General features: G+C 46.8%; 1 protein-coding gene across 3 annotated transcripts in view; it reads right to left on the bottom strand.

Moving 5' to 3' along the window:
- PSME4 (proteasome activator subunit 4) overlaps nucleotides 1–13,271 on the bottom strand; it is a 3,386,216-nt gene that overhangs the window by 2,134,490 nt on the left and 1,238,455 nt on the right. For all 3 annotated transcript variants that reach the window (XM_069608231.1, XM_069608232.1, XM_069608230.1), the window contains one exon: nucleotides 10,160–10,227. In XM_069608231.1, the coding sequence (XP_069464332.1) occupies nucleotides 10,160–10,227 (68 nt within the window). The remainder of the gene's footprint in view (nucleotides 1–10,159; nucleotides 10,228–13,271) is intronic.

The following is a 13,271-nucleotide window of genomic DNA, read 5'->3' on the forward strand; positions in this document are numbered from 1 at the left end:
ACCACCCGCCTAGCACTAGACCAACCTCTCACTGCCGACGAGCTTGCCGACGAGCTTGCTGAGGCGATCAAGGACTTGGCATCCAATAAAGCCCCGGGACTGGACGGCCTGGGTGCAGAGTTTTACAAGGCGTTCAGTGCTGAACTCGTCCCATTGCTACTGCAGGTCTGGGAAGAATCCCTCCAATGTAAGATACTACCCCCGTCCATGAGAGAAGCCCTGATAACTGTTCTCCCCAAGCCGCGCCGCCCACCCCAGGGCATGTCGTCCTATAGGCCACTATCTCCAATTAACACATATGCTAAAATATTTGCCAAAGTACTGGCCAATAGGCTTCTACCGGCAGTCCCTACACTCGTTCATCCTGACCAGAATGGGTTTATTCCCACCAGATCTACGGCCCTTAATCTTCGTAGGCTCTTTGGTATTATGGCTCAAATAGACCCGGGTAGAAATGCGGTAGCCATATCATTACATGCTGAGAAGGCCTTTGATTCTGTGTCGTGGGCCTACTTGGTAGCAGTGCTGGAGGCATTTGGTGTAGGCTTGAACTTCATTAGATATGTGGAACTGCTCTACACGGAGCCTGGGGAGCGGGTATTGACCAACCGGTCAATTTCGGATCTGTTTCTATTGGGAAGAGGCACGAGGCAAGGCTGCCCATTCTCGCCCATACTATTTGCCTTGACAATAGAGCCGATGGCTATACCAGTCCGACTGCGACACTCCATCAGGGGTATCAACCTTAAAGGGGATACTTGGCTAATCTCTTTGTATGCAGATGATACGCTCTTATATATCCGTGAACCAGAAAACAACCTAGCACCTGTTATGGCGGAGATCCAAGAATTCACCGCACACTCTGGGTACTCCATAAACAGGGACAAGTCGGAGGTTTTCCCCCCTCACACCGGCAGCCGGCTGCCCCGACTCCCTATGTGGTCTGAAGTGGTCTGGGGAATCCGTCCGTTATCTGGGATACTTGTCTCCGGTGGGAAACATACGCTATACAGAGACAATTACGACGCCACACTACAGGCCTTACAGGCTAAATTGCTGTTATGGGACCGTCTGCCGATATCATTACATGGTAGAATAGCAGTCCTTAAAATGATAGTCCTGCCCAAGCTATTATATCTGTTCATGAATATCCCAATATGGCCGGGAAGACCCTTCTTCCATAAACACAGGTCAATGGCGACGAACTTTCTTTGGAATGGGAAGACTCCGAGAATGGGGTGGGAAAAACTGACTGAACCATACTCCTCGGGCGGCTTAGCGGCGCCTAACTTTGAACTATATTACTATGTCTCCCAAGCCCAATTTTCAAAATATTGGTATTCCCAAGACGAGGGTCCCCCCCATGTGGAGATATAGGAGCTCTCCACTTCCCCCCCACAAATATACAGTCTGTAATCTTTGATACACACTACAGGGACACATGTGACTTCAACCCGGTGAGCTGTACGATAAGTGCATGAAAAGCTATATTCAAGAGACTAGGAATACTGAGCCCCTAAAATCCCGAGTTTTCCCTTTGGAATTACCCTGACATGCCACCAACACATGACCCCAGCTTGTGTGAGGCCTAGGATCCCAATGGAAAGATGAAACTGGGAGATATGTTTGTTGATGGGAGGTTTGCGACCCTTCAATTGATCACAGAGGCGTTTGGCAGTGGCCCACTTCGAACACTACAATATTATTGCATGAGATCAGCCTTCCAGAAATGCTGGGCGTCTTTCCCCGATGAACCCCCTTGCCCATCCCTGCGTGCAGATAACGGCTGGCGACCGTTTGGGAGTGTCCAGTCTGTACACCGCAATACAAGCACACACACCCATGACTAGCCTGGTCAAAGATAAATGTGAAAAGGATCTTCAAACCCCTATAGATGACAAGACCTGGGACAGGTACTGTTCCCTTACCAAAAGGGTTTCCCCTCAACGCTGGACTAAGGCTAATACAGTTTAAAATTATAAACAGATTACATTACACCCTGGCCAAAATAGACAAGTTTGCCCCAGGTAGTCCAGGTAACTGTCCCAAATGCAAGGCAGATTGGGCCGGTTCGTTCCACATGTACTGGAGTTGTCCGATGGTGGCTGGGTTCTGGGGGGGAAGTAGCAGATATCTTTGAAGAAATTACACAAATTCCCCCGACATTAACCCTGCAGAAATACTTATTCGGGGATATAGGCAAGTGCTCTGAAAAGATCAGAAGACTTTCGTGCGCAGTTGCCAAAAAATGTATTCTACAACAGTGGAAGAATGCTGCGCCACCTACTGTGAGCAATTCCTTCGGGAACGGACATATGTAAATGAGGCTGAAGAACAGTTTGTCCTCACCCGCCCAGCGGCGAGCAGATCTAAAGATATTTGGGGGCCCTTCAGGATGTTTTTGTGTGATATGATCTCTGATGATGATGAAGCTATGTAAACTTACCACTTCGATGGGATGTATGTTGTATATGCCGATTTTCTATTTTGTCAAGTCTATCTCTATCTGTAAAATTTAACTATGAGTGTGTTGTGTATCTTTTGGACCGCTAATAAAACAAAGTGTTAAAAAAAGAAAATCAACTTTCACGGAGAGGTTTGAGCACACTTCTAAATTCAACTTCAAGTGTACCTCTAAATTCAACTTTCACAGAGAGTCTATTGGGGACACTTTTAGAATCAACTTTCACAGAGAGGCTATTGGGCACACTTCTAAATTCAGCTTTGTACAAGGGTGTTACAGGGCACGCATTTAAAAATCAGTTTCTAATGCAGTTCTAAATTCAATTTTCACAAATCCACTTAGCGCAGAGAGGCTATCAGGGACACTTCTAAGTTGAGTGGTAGGGTAGTATGGCGTGAAGTTGTTGCTTCAGACCCCGCCCTTGCCACACTTACTTGTTGTTGTCTTCTTGCTTCTCCTACGATACCTGCAGATACGACCTGGCGCCATCTCAGTGAGAGCCGTCCTTTGCCTCGGGTCCTTAGCCGACAGGCTGCCGGGCAGAGGGCTGCCCTGGGAGGTCTAACAATGAAAGGGGGACCCTCTTGTGCGGGCCAATCAGGGGCAGTGGGCGGGCAGAGGGGAGGGCTGGAGGGAACAAGGAAGCAGGGGAAAGGCGAGTGGATGCGGGCTAAGGGGAACACGGGTGAATTTACGGACTAGTATTGGGCCAAATTATTACAAAGGAGCGGATTAGGGTCAGCTCACCTGCTCAGCCGCCAAGGATGGCAAGATGGAGCGGGAGCCCGGGCGCGGCTCCGTAGATTCCAAACACTCGAGGTGCAGGCCAATCAGAGGCGGTGGGCGGGCAGAGGGGAGGGCTGGAGGGAACCAGGAAGCAGGGAAAAGGCGAGGGGATGTGGGCTAAGGGGAACACGGGTCAATTTACGGACTGGTACTGGGCCAAATTATTACAAAGGAGCGGTTTAGCGTCAGCTCTCCTGCTCAGCCGCCACGGATGGCAAGACGGAGCGGGAGCCTGAGCGCGGCTCGGTAGATTCCAAACACTCGAGGTGCAGGCCAATCAGGGGCAGTGGGCAGGCAGAGGGGAGGGCTGGAGGGAACCAGGAAGCAGGGGAAAGGCGAGGGGATGCGGGCTAAGGGGAACACGGGTGAATTTACAGACTGGGCATTGGGCGCAAGCGCGCGTGAGGAACCAAGTAGCTACATGACGCCATCATTCCTAGCAGTCACATAGCCTTGCGTACCGTCACCTTTCGACTGGCTACATACTGAGGGATTTGAAACATGTTTTGAACCCTCTCATTGGAGGGGAAGACAAGGCCATCCCTTGTTCGAATTAGAGCCCCTGGGAACTGTTTGACCTGGCTGGGGACTAGGCTGGATTTTTTCTTCTTGATAGAGAATCCCAGACTGAATAAAAGATCTATCATCTTTTGGCTATTTGACAGACATGTTTCGTACGAGTCCCCTGTTATGAACCAGTTGTCGAGGTAAGGATAGACCGGGGTGGATTGCCTGCGCAGATGTGCTGCTGCCACCGCTAGTACCTTTGTAAATACCCTTGGTGCAGATGCTATGCTAGTACCTTGAACTGATAATGCTTGATTTGTATCATAAATCTGAGGTATTTTCTGTGTGCTGGCAACATTGAATTATGAAAGTATGAATCTTTCATGTCCAGTGTTGCCATGTAATCCCCCTGTGATAGCAGGGGAATTGCTTCCTGCAGAGTGACCATGCAGCACTTTTGTGGTTTTACAAATTTGTTCGCTGGGCGCAGATCTAAAACAGGACGCATGGTTAGATCCTTTTTGGGTACAAGGAAGTACACTGAATAAAAACTTTGTTTTACCTGTGCCAGAGGTACGATTTCTATGGCTCCTTTCTCTTGTAGTGCCTCGACTTCCTGAAAAATGCAAAGATGGTGTGGTGTCAGTCATCTTGCTCGTGAAGGTCTGAATGTTGGAGACCGGTTGAACTCTACACAGTACCCGTGGGCCACAGTCTTTAGCACTCACTGGTCTACAGTTATCCCCTCCAATCCTTGAAGGAACGATGTTAGCCGGCCCTTGACCGGGGAGGTATGGGAGGGGACCCGAATCTTCGGGTCATTTTGAACCTGAGGCTGGGGAGCCTCTAGGGGTAGAGATTCGGCTCCTTCCTTTCCCATGATGCTGACCCCTTTGGGGGTACTGGGTGGTGTATCCACTGGTTCCCTGTGGAGAGTTCCAATTGTTTCCCGAGGAGTATTATTGTTGAGGGAAGCGTTGGCCACGAAAAAGCTTTTTGGACCCAGATGCTCGTCTTGTATAGGGTCTTTGTGTAATTTTGTCCAGTGTTTTCAGGATGTCATGCTCCTTTTTTGTGGTCTGTAGGGCCTCGTTGACCGCTTTCCCAAACAGGTTGGATTCTTCCACGGGTTTATTTATAAATGACGCTTGCGTCTCTAGCTTGAATCCAGAGTTCCGTAGCCACGCATGTCTCTTCAGGAGTGTCTCCTGAGCCAGGGATCAACCAGCCGTCTCGGCAGAATCCAAAGTGTTCTTAAGTATGCTTTGGTTCACTTGTCTGCCCTCAGTGACTGGTCAGGAGACTAGTTCGTAGAGGTTCGGGAACCTCCTGTAGTAAGGCCCTTTGAGCGTCTGCTTAGCTGGCCAACAAAGTTGTGTTGTTGGCAATACGTGTTGAAAACGCTGCTGCGGTCGTGACCCTCTTTCCAAGGGCGTAAAGTCTTTTACCTTCCTTATCAGGGGGTGCCCCGCCGGTTGACAGAGGGACCCCTGCCCTCTTTCTTGTAGTAGTCACGACCAGAATGTCTGGGGTGGAGCGACATCTGATATACAGAGGGTCCGAGGGAGAAGGACGAAAGAGTTCCTCTATTCTTGGGTTAACAACTCCTGTGAGAGCAGGTGTTGATAAGGATGGAGCCAGACGTTTCTTAATTGAATTGAGGAGAGGAATAGCCTGAGGATGTCCTCCACGAAGTCAGCTTCAGGGACCGCTTCATCTGTGGCAATCTTAAAATGTTCAGCTGCTTTACGCAACATGACGTTAAACATCAATTGATCATCCACTGGCGAGGGTTGTCTAGTTGGGGTGGTCTGGGGGGAATCCAAAGATAAGGCATCCAGATCCTGTGGATCTGGAGACTGCAATGGTTGAGGGTCACCCATGTCTGCAGGAATGTGTTGTTCAGTTAGGTCATAGTTGTATACATCCTCTTCCAAAAAGGGGTCAAAAAGCCTTGGGAATTTTGCTTTGGGGCTCACAGGGCTCTCATCCCATGGCCTCCTTGGTGTGGGTTGTTTTTAAAGGGAAACAAACCTGTCCAGCCTTTTCAAATTTCTCTCTAGTCCAAAAAGTTCCTGAACACGCTCTTCCGTCGAAAAACATGGAGATTTTTGTCTCCGTGTCGAAGACAGCCCTCCTTCGCCCTCAAGAGAACTCCTCCTGAGGGACCGACAGAGGTGGGACGTCCCTGTACCTCTCTTTCGGCTTATGGATGGGTTCTTGTACTCTCCTTCGGCCATCTTTGGACCTCGGCGGATCCTTGGCCTTTTCTGTAGGCCTCGAAGCATTCCTGGACTGCTGTTTCTGAGAATCGGCAGAAACAATCTTTGCTAAACTGTCGGCGATGTCCTCCGCAGACAGGAGGCGCGTGGCTTCAGCCTGCGATTGCGAGGGAGTGTTTCTTGGCGGAGCCGGGGCCTTGTCTTCGGTGGCAGCCTTTTTTGGTGGTGCCATCTTCGATGGAACCGTAACTCTATCGTCGCCAGACGCCTTCATGTGATGCGTCTCGACGGAACCTGGTATATTAGGGGTAGTGCCCTTTGTCTTTGATGGCCCGGTCGCTAGGCGCATAGGCAGCTGCGGGAAGGGCTGGCGATCCTGATGGTCGGCGGGTGCCGCCGGAACTTCTGGTGTTCCCGTTGGCGCTGAAGTCTTCTTCTACTTAGCCCAAGATTGACTTGGGGTGGTGTGTTTAGTGCTGTGTACATGTTCGTCTTTGTTGCCGGTGTGTGCCTTTCCCATAGCAGTGCCTAAGCCGTGCCTAGCGGGGCCGGGGACAGACGATGCGGAACGCGAGCATTCCGTCGAAGGTCAACAACCTCCGGTTCAGAGGTCTGATGGTCACTCTCGCCATCACATTCGGAGGCAGAGGGAGAAAACGTGGCCTTTGCCATAACGTAGGCCGCCACTCGCTTGACTTTATGCTCCTTTAATGTCTTAGGACGGAGGAGCTTACAAGCCGCGCATCCTTCTTCCTTGTGATCGACGGGAAAGCACTGGTTAAAACGTCTGTGCTTATCTTTCCAAGGAAATTTGCCCTTACAAATGGGGCAAAACCTAAATGGAGTCCTCTCCATAGCTGAGGATGGGTAGAGTGACGAAGACCAAAAGGGAAAGAGGAAGGAAAGGGAAAGGCAGTCTCAGATTGTATGGAAATGTCCACCCCGATCCCACTCTCCCTACTGTGTAGGCCAGCGGAAGGCCCAGCCACGTGGTCGGCAGCGCGGACTGGTTCACCGTCCGAAGTTCTGAAGGTCTTCAGTGGAGATCTCGAACAGCCGTCGAAATAAGGGACGGATAAGGTGATCTGAATTATTTTATACAACTATTCAACCACAAAGGTTGAGGGGACAATAAGCAATGTCTTTGACAAGCTCCGCATAAGGCGACCAGTATGCTAGGTGGAAAAAAACAATCTGAGGGACCTCGACGTATGAGGGATCTTGGGTACACTACACGTCACGTAGGGATAGGGTTAATGACATGCCCATGTCGAAGTCACCTTTCGATTCTTAAAAGACAAGATGCAATACTCCGCGGTTACCACTGGATTTCAGACCATATGCACAGCATGTGATTCTAAACAGATTAACAAACATCAGAAATTGAATTTGTTTATTGATGAGTCTACAACTTGATCGGATGTTGGCAACGTGGGGCTTCATAGAGAGTTCATCTAGATAAACACCCAGTGTTTTCACTTTTCTTAAGACGGTTATGACATGGTCTGCTATCAGGAACTTGGAGTAGTTAGGTGTTAGGTTGCTGCGGGTGTTCTTGGTGGACATAATCATAAGCTCAGTTTTACTGTTACGAGCTAAGGAGCTGCAGGCCATCCAATTCTGGATTGCATTATAGAGGTTATTAAGGGTTTCTGCGTCATTCTTGTATTGGCCGCTGAGATGAATAACCACCCGAGCGTCATCTGCATAGTTCGTATATTTGACACCCAGGCTGATCAGTAGGTCTAATAGTGGCAGAATATGCAAGTTAAAGAGCACCGGCGACAGCCATGAGCCCTGCAGAACACCGCAGGTTTGAGAGATGGGAGTGGAGCGATTGTTGCCCACACAAACCTTCACTGTACGCGGACCTAAAAAGGAGGCAATCCATTTGGACTGTCTATCCGCAATTCAGGATTGGTGCGCCTCCAACGATCTCTGCCTTAATGTCAGTAAGACTGAGATCCTTCTCATTGGGACCCCTGCTCCCGCTTTCCCTCTCTCACTCTTGCCGCCCTCCTTGGCCCTCTTCCTTCGCTTTCCTGGGAGGCAAAAAACCTTGGTGACATCTTTGACTCCACTCTCTCCTTCTCCCCTCGCATCACGGACCTTTGCCAAGGCAGCCCACTAGCAACTGCACCGCCTCACAGGTATTCTTACTTTTGTCACTTTCCCCAGAGGCTCACTGTCTCCAGAGCCCTTGTTCTCTCTAGGCTGGACTACTGCAACAGCCTCTTTCTCAATCTGCCTTCCTCTGCTCTTCGCCCTCTGCAACTAATCCAGAACAGGACTGTAAGACTTATCCTTGGCCTCAAGCCCAGGGACCGTATCTCTCCAGCCCTGAAATCTCGCCACTGGCACACAGTGGCTGCAAGGATCAATTTCAAGGCCCTCTGCATCGTCCATAAGGTTTTCTGGGGCTGGGGCCCGAACTACATCTAACTCTCTTCCATAATACCTTTCTCCTCAAGCCCTTTGATCAGCTACTGCCAACTCTCTGAGGGTCAGACGCTTCTTCAGGCAGAGAGTGGGGATTGATCCCTCTCCTCTGCAGGTGCCTCCCTGTCCGGAATGGCCTCCCTGCCCCTCTCAAACTTGAGCCGGACCACCTGAAGCTCTGGAAGCAGCTCAAGACCTTCCCTTTCTCCTCTGGTTTCCCCCTCTACATCCCCTGCTGACCTACCAGTCTGCTGCGCCAACTGGTTGCTTGGTACCCTCAGCCTCTCTGGGTACCAGGCCCCTCCATGATCAGTCTCCACTGCACTGCCTTGAGGCCTACCGCGCACTTCGGGGCTGTAACTTACCTCTAAAGTCCCCTGCCTTCATGCACTTACCCAGTGTCGCGCTGCCCTTAGTCAGAGCAATGCTGCCCTGATTGCACTTCCCCTCCCTCTCCCTGGCACTTCCCCCTCTGCCTTCCCTTGGCACTTTGCGTTGTCGCACTTGCACGATCTGAAAGACACAAGGCCTTGTAAGATTGCTCGTCTTGTCCTCCCTCTGTCTTCATTCCCTTTTGTCGTGGCCTGGAAACATTTGTGCACAGGCATGTTCTAAATGACATCATACCATGCTCATTTCAGTTTAGCAGGTGTTGCTGCTTGTAATCACTGTCTGTCTTGCAACCCCTTTGACTTAGCCAATCCAACTAATTATCAGTTAAATCATTATGCCTTTAAATTTTGGGCACTTCATTAGCATAGTGATGATGCTCATCAATTGCTGTTAAACATGCTGCACTATCCGATCTCCAATAAATGATGTTTGAAAAGCATTTGCTAGCCCATCATTGGGATGGGAATCATTTAATGTCTCTTCCATGGATGTCATTTTTGGTGAAATATCAACATGGATTCTAATCCTAGTTACCCACGTATAAAATTGTCTGAATACACTTAATCGCCTTCAGTTTTCTTATCTTACAAAAAAGTGAGGATGCTTTGAAATCAACTGAAGTATGACGTTTTATCTCAAATAAAGAGATGAAACTGGGTGTGTAATGAAGTGCCAAGTTGATTTTTAAAGCAGAAGCTCTGGATTCCAAAGTAGGCTTCCATTCTTGATCAAAACAATTAGATAGTCTCACTCATTGGCAACTGTTTCAAAACAAAGTGGGCACATACAAAATTCCAAAGTCATTTGATGATAGCTTGGATGCTTGTAACTTTGGTAATTGAATTAAAGTCATGTGAAGTGAGCTTTTCCTCATGCCAGGCCACTGTACTCTGGGACCCTGTAATCCAAGGATTGACCGGCATGAAATATTTCCTACAATGTGAGAAATTTCACAATGAGCAGGGGACAGATTTCCATCAGTGATATTTAGATCCCTTAGTTTCTAAATGTTTGAAGACTTCTTGTAGGAGCAGACAATATTAGCATGTCCACATATAACATCAATATAGAACACCTGCATGCCTAAATTCCACATATTGTAGTATTGTCGCACTATGCCAAAACAAAAACGGATTATGCCTAAACTAGCCTCCAATATGCTCAGCAAAAAAAAAGAAAAATCTATTGTCCAGAAAAGAACAAATCGAATGTAGTTTTATTTTCAATGTACATATTACATAAAACAAAGAGTGGACTACTAGTCCTAAAGCCCTGCCTAATTATGGGATTTAAAAAGAGTGCATGAACAGTTTCCTCCTTATCGCTCACAAATGTTCAAATAAATTACCTCAGACAGGAGCTGAAGATTCCAAAGTAACTCCTTATCCAATTCTTCTTCATGCATGACATCCTCATCTGTAACGGAAAACAGGACATAAACATACTTTTGTCAGCCCTTCAGTTTGACAATAGGGAATACGTACTAAACCATTTAAACCACAGACACTTTCTTTCAAGCTTTTATGATCTTATTAACCAATACGTCACAGGCTGCCACTTGAAAAATGAAATTACTAATTAGCATTTAATTCATTATTAATGTTCAAGCCTAGATATGGGTTTAAAGCTCATCTTAAGCATTTACAACAAAAGTGAATTAGTGTGCAATGCGTCTGTGCATGCACTTGTGGTTACACGCACTTCCTGAGTTGGTGGTTCTGTTGCATATATCCAGCACATCTGCAGTGATTTTTTAGAGCATAACGGCTTGTTTTTCCTATTACGGTCATAGCAGTCATTCATTGATTCAGCATTTTTTGTGGACTGATGTTTTTCTCATCTTCCAGTGTAAAAGGAAGCCAGAGGTTTGCACACATGCAAAGGCAGGCAAACATACAGAGACTTCACAGCAAGACTATTTGTTCATTAAGTAGAAATTAAATATGGTTATATTTTAGCTTGTGACATATGGGTACATCTGAGCATTTAGGTAGTCAAGCTCATCACCCTTGTATAGTCCATCGCTCTTAACAGAAAAGGCAAGACAATTTTGGAAATCTGCCCTGCTGCCCACCCAATTCAGCCTTAGTAAAGCTTCATCGCCTAGAAAAGCTATCATTATGCTTAAACCAAAAAAAAAACACCTTGACTAAATGTGACTTTGAGAGCACTAAGAATACCAAGATGAATAAGATGCCGAGTGATGGCATTATTGAAATTTGTTTGAAAAAAACTATGGTAGAATTGACCACATGACGGAATGCGTCAGAAAGCTCAATCTAAGAGCAAAGAGCTTGGCAGCCAACAACTGCCATTGGTGAGACTGGGGTGACACGAGTGCAGAAATGTTTGCCCATTGTTAATAAAGACCAAACAGCTAGTGTAAACGTATTAACAACAAGCGAAGAATGCACCGATGGGCCAATATCAACAGGTCTCAGAGTTTCAACTAACAACGCAATATGCAATACCAGTGGCTGTGAACTTTAAGGCAGACAAGGCAAGGGCAGGAAGAATGCACAAAGTATCATCTAGCGCAACCACTAACAATTGCGCAATAAATGTGAACTCAATTTGGTAGATAGCAATCACACAGAAGGCTCACACACTAAAGAAAGGAAGCCCAGCCCTTTCGACCAAGCCACTACCATGAAAGCAATTACTGAGAGCTCACAAGAGCTAGATGCACCAATCACCCAAGTTCTACTGTGTAACCCACTAAACGAAAGTGAGAGAATAAGTCATTGCCTGAAGGAGCCACATCTCAATAATATGCCGTTAGAGAGGAACTTGGAAAATTCACTTACACTCATTCACTCAATCACCTCACCTTATCGATGAGATCAGAGAAAACCATGCCACTTTTGACAAAACTATTGGCTATTCAGTGTTCAACTTCAGGGAACTTGTCTGGGGCGCTGGCCCATAAGGTTTTTTTATCTATCTTTTTTCCAAAAGTTAAATAGAAAGGCTGATGGCTCAATTTTCCTGCTAAAGGGAGCAACTCCGAATTCAACCAGCACGGCTGAAAAGGACTGCCAGTTGAGACTACTGGACCAGAGCTCCACCCTAGAGTGTGTTCAAAAGGCAGACAACAATAAATTGGCAAACTGCAACGAAGCACCATCAAATAATACCATCCATTTAATTCAACCACAAGCAGTGGCACCTCTAGCTGTAGCATTAATAGAAATTGTACACCCTTATGGAATAAACTTTGAGCAAATGGTTTTAGCCATAAATAAATGCTTATGTTGAATAAATAAATGGTTAAGAGGGATAACCATAAGAGGATAGCACAGAGTGGCAGAAGAGGTGGATTGGAGCGTCCCCAAAGAACACCGCCAGAGGATTACATAGTCCTAACTTTGGCCTGGGGGAGCCCAGGAGACCAAAAGCGAAAGCCGCCGCAGTCAGAAACACAACATTGTTCTATTTGTAAATGCTGCAGTATTCGTAGAAAGAAAACCGCAGCATTTACAAATACAACAAAGTTGTATTTCTGACTGCGGCGGCTTTTGCTCTTGGTCTCCTGGGTTCCCCCGATGTTTTCCAACCACGGTAATCGCAAATACAACAATGTTGTATTTATAATTGCTGCGCCTTTGCTTTTTGCCTTTCATTTTACGTTTCCTTTGCTTCCCTTGGTTTGGAGAGCACCAAAACATAAAATGAAAGTGAAGGCAGCCTCCTCAGCACATGCAGCTCTGCTCTGGCAGCAGTAAGCAAAAGTTCCCAGTAGGGGGCTTTGCTGCTCGTTTAGTGCCGCCAGGGCAGACCTTAACATGAGCTGAGCAGGCTGCCTGAAATGGCAAAAGGGATGCTCCCATGTAAACGCTTTGAGCCTCGTTTGTTCAAAGGTTTACATAGGAACTTCCATTAAAATTATGTTTTAATACATATTTTGGATTATTGCCCATCTTTTGGGACAATAATATTTTTGAGCGCACTATTCCTTTAAAGAGACAGATAGGAGCATGTTACATTGACTTCAATACAGCACAAGACTGTGATCCGGAAATCTAAAGTGAAGCCAAGCACTTTGCAATTGTCACAGAAAAAAAAACTCACTTTTCAACATTCAAATTGACATAATTTAAAAGGAGAGGCCTACTTGTAAAATGTGGCCTATGTGTGAATAATAAAAAAAGTGAAACTCATATATTTTTAATTATTGTATAAAAGAAAGATTTCATTTATGGACAACAGGCTCAAATGACATACAAAGGGTCATGTTAAAGCCATATTTTCTATTTAAAATGCTATCCTTTCAGAATTATGGATACGCCTTGTTTCCCCACTGAACTGAAAGGTCTTTGCCTCTGAAACTTCGACCTCAAGACCTTTGGGCTGGGCCCATCAGGAGAAGCAGGTCTGGTTTTCAGGTGATAATGAAAAGAAATACAAAAAGAGTTTGATCCAAATTGGGGGAGGGTCAGATAAGCCAGCCAACAGAATTG

Source organism: Ambystoma mexicanum, chromosome 4q, assembly GCF_040938575.1.
Source record: "Ambystoma mexicanum isolate Mex_15411 chromosome 4q, UKY_AmexF1_1, whole genome shotgun sequence".
Classification (NCBI taxonomy): Eukaryota; Metazoa; Chordata; class Amphibia; order Caudata; family Ambystomatidae; genus Ambystoma; species Ambystoma mexicanum.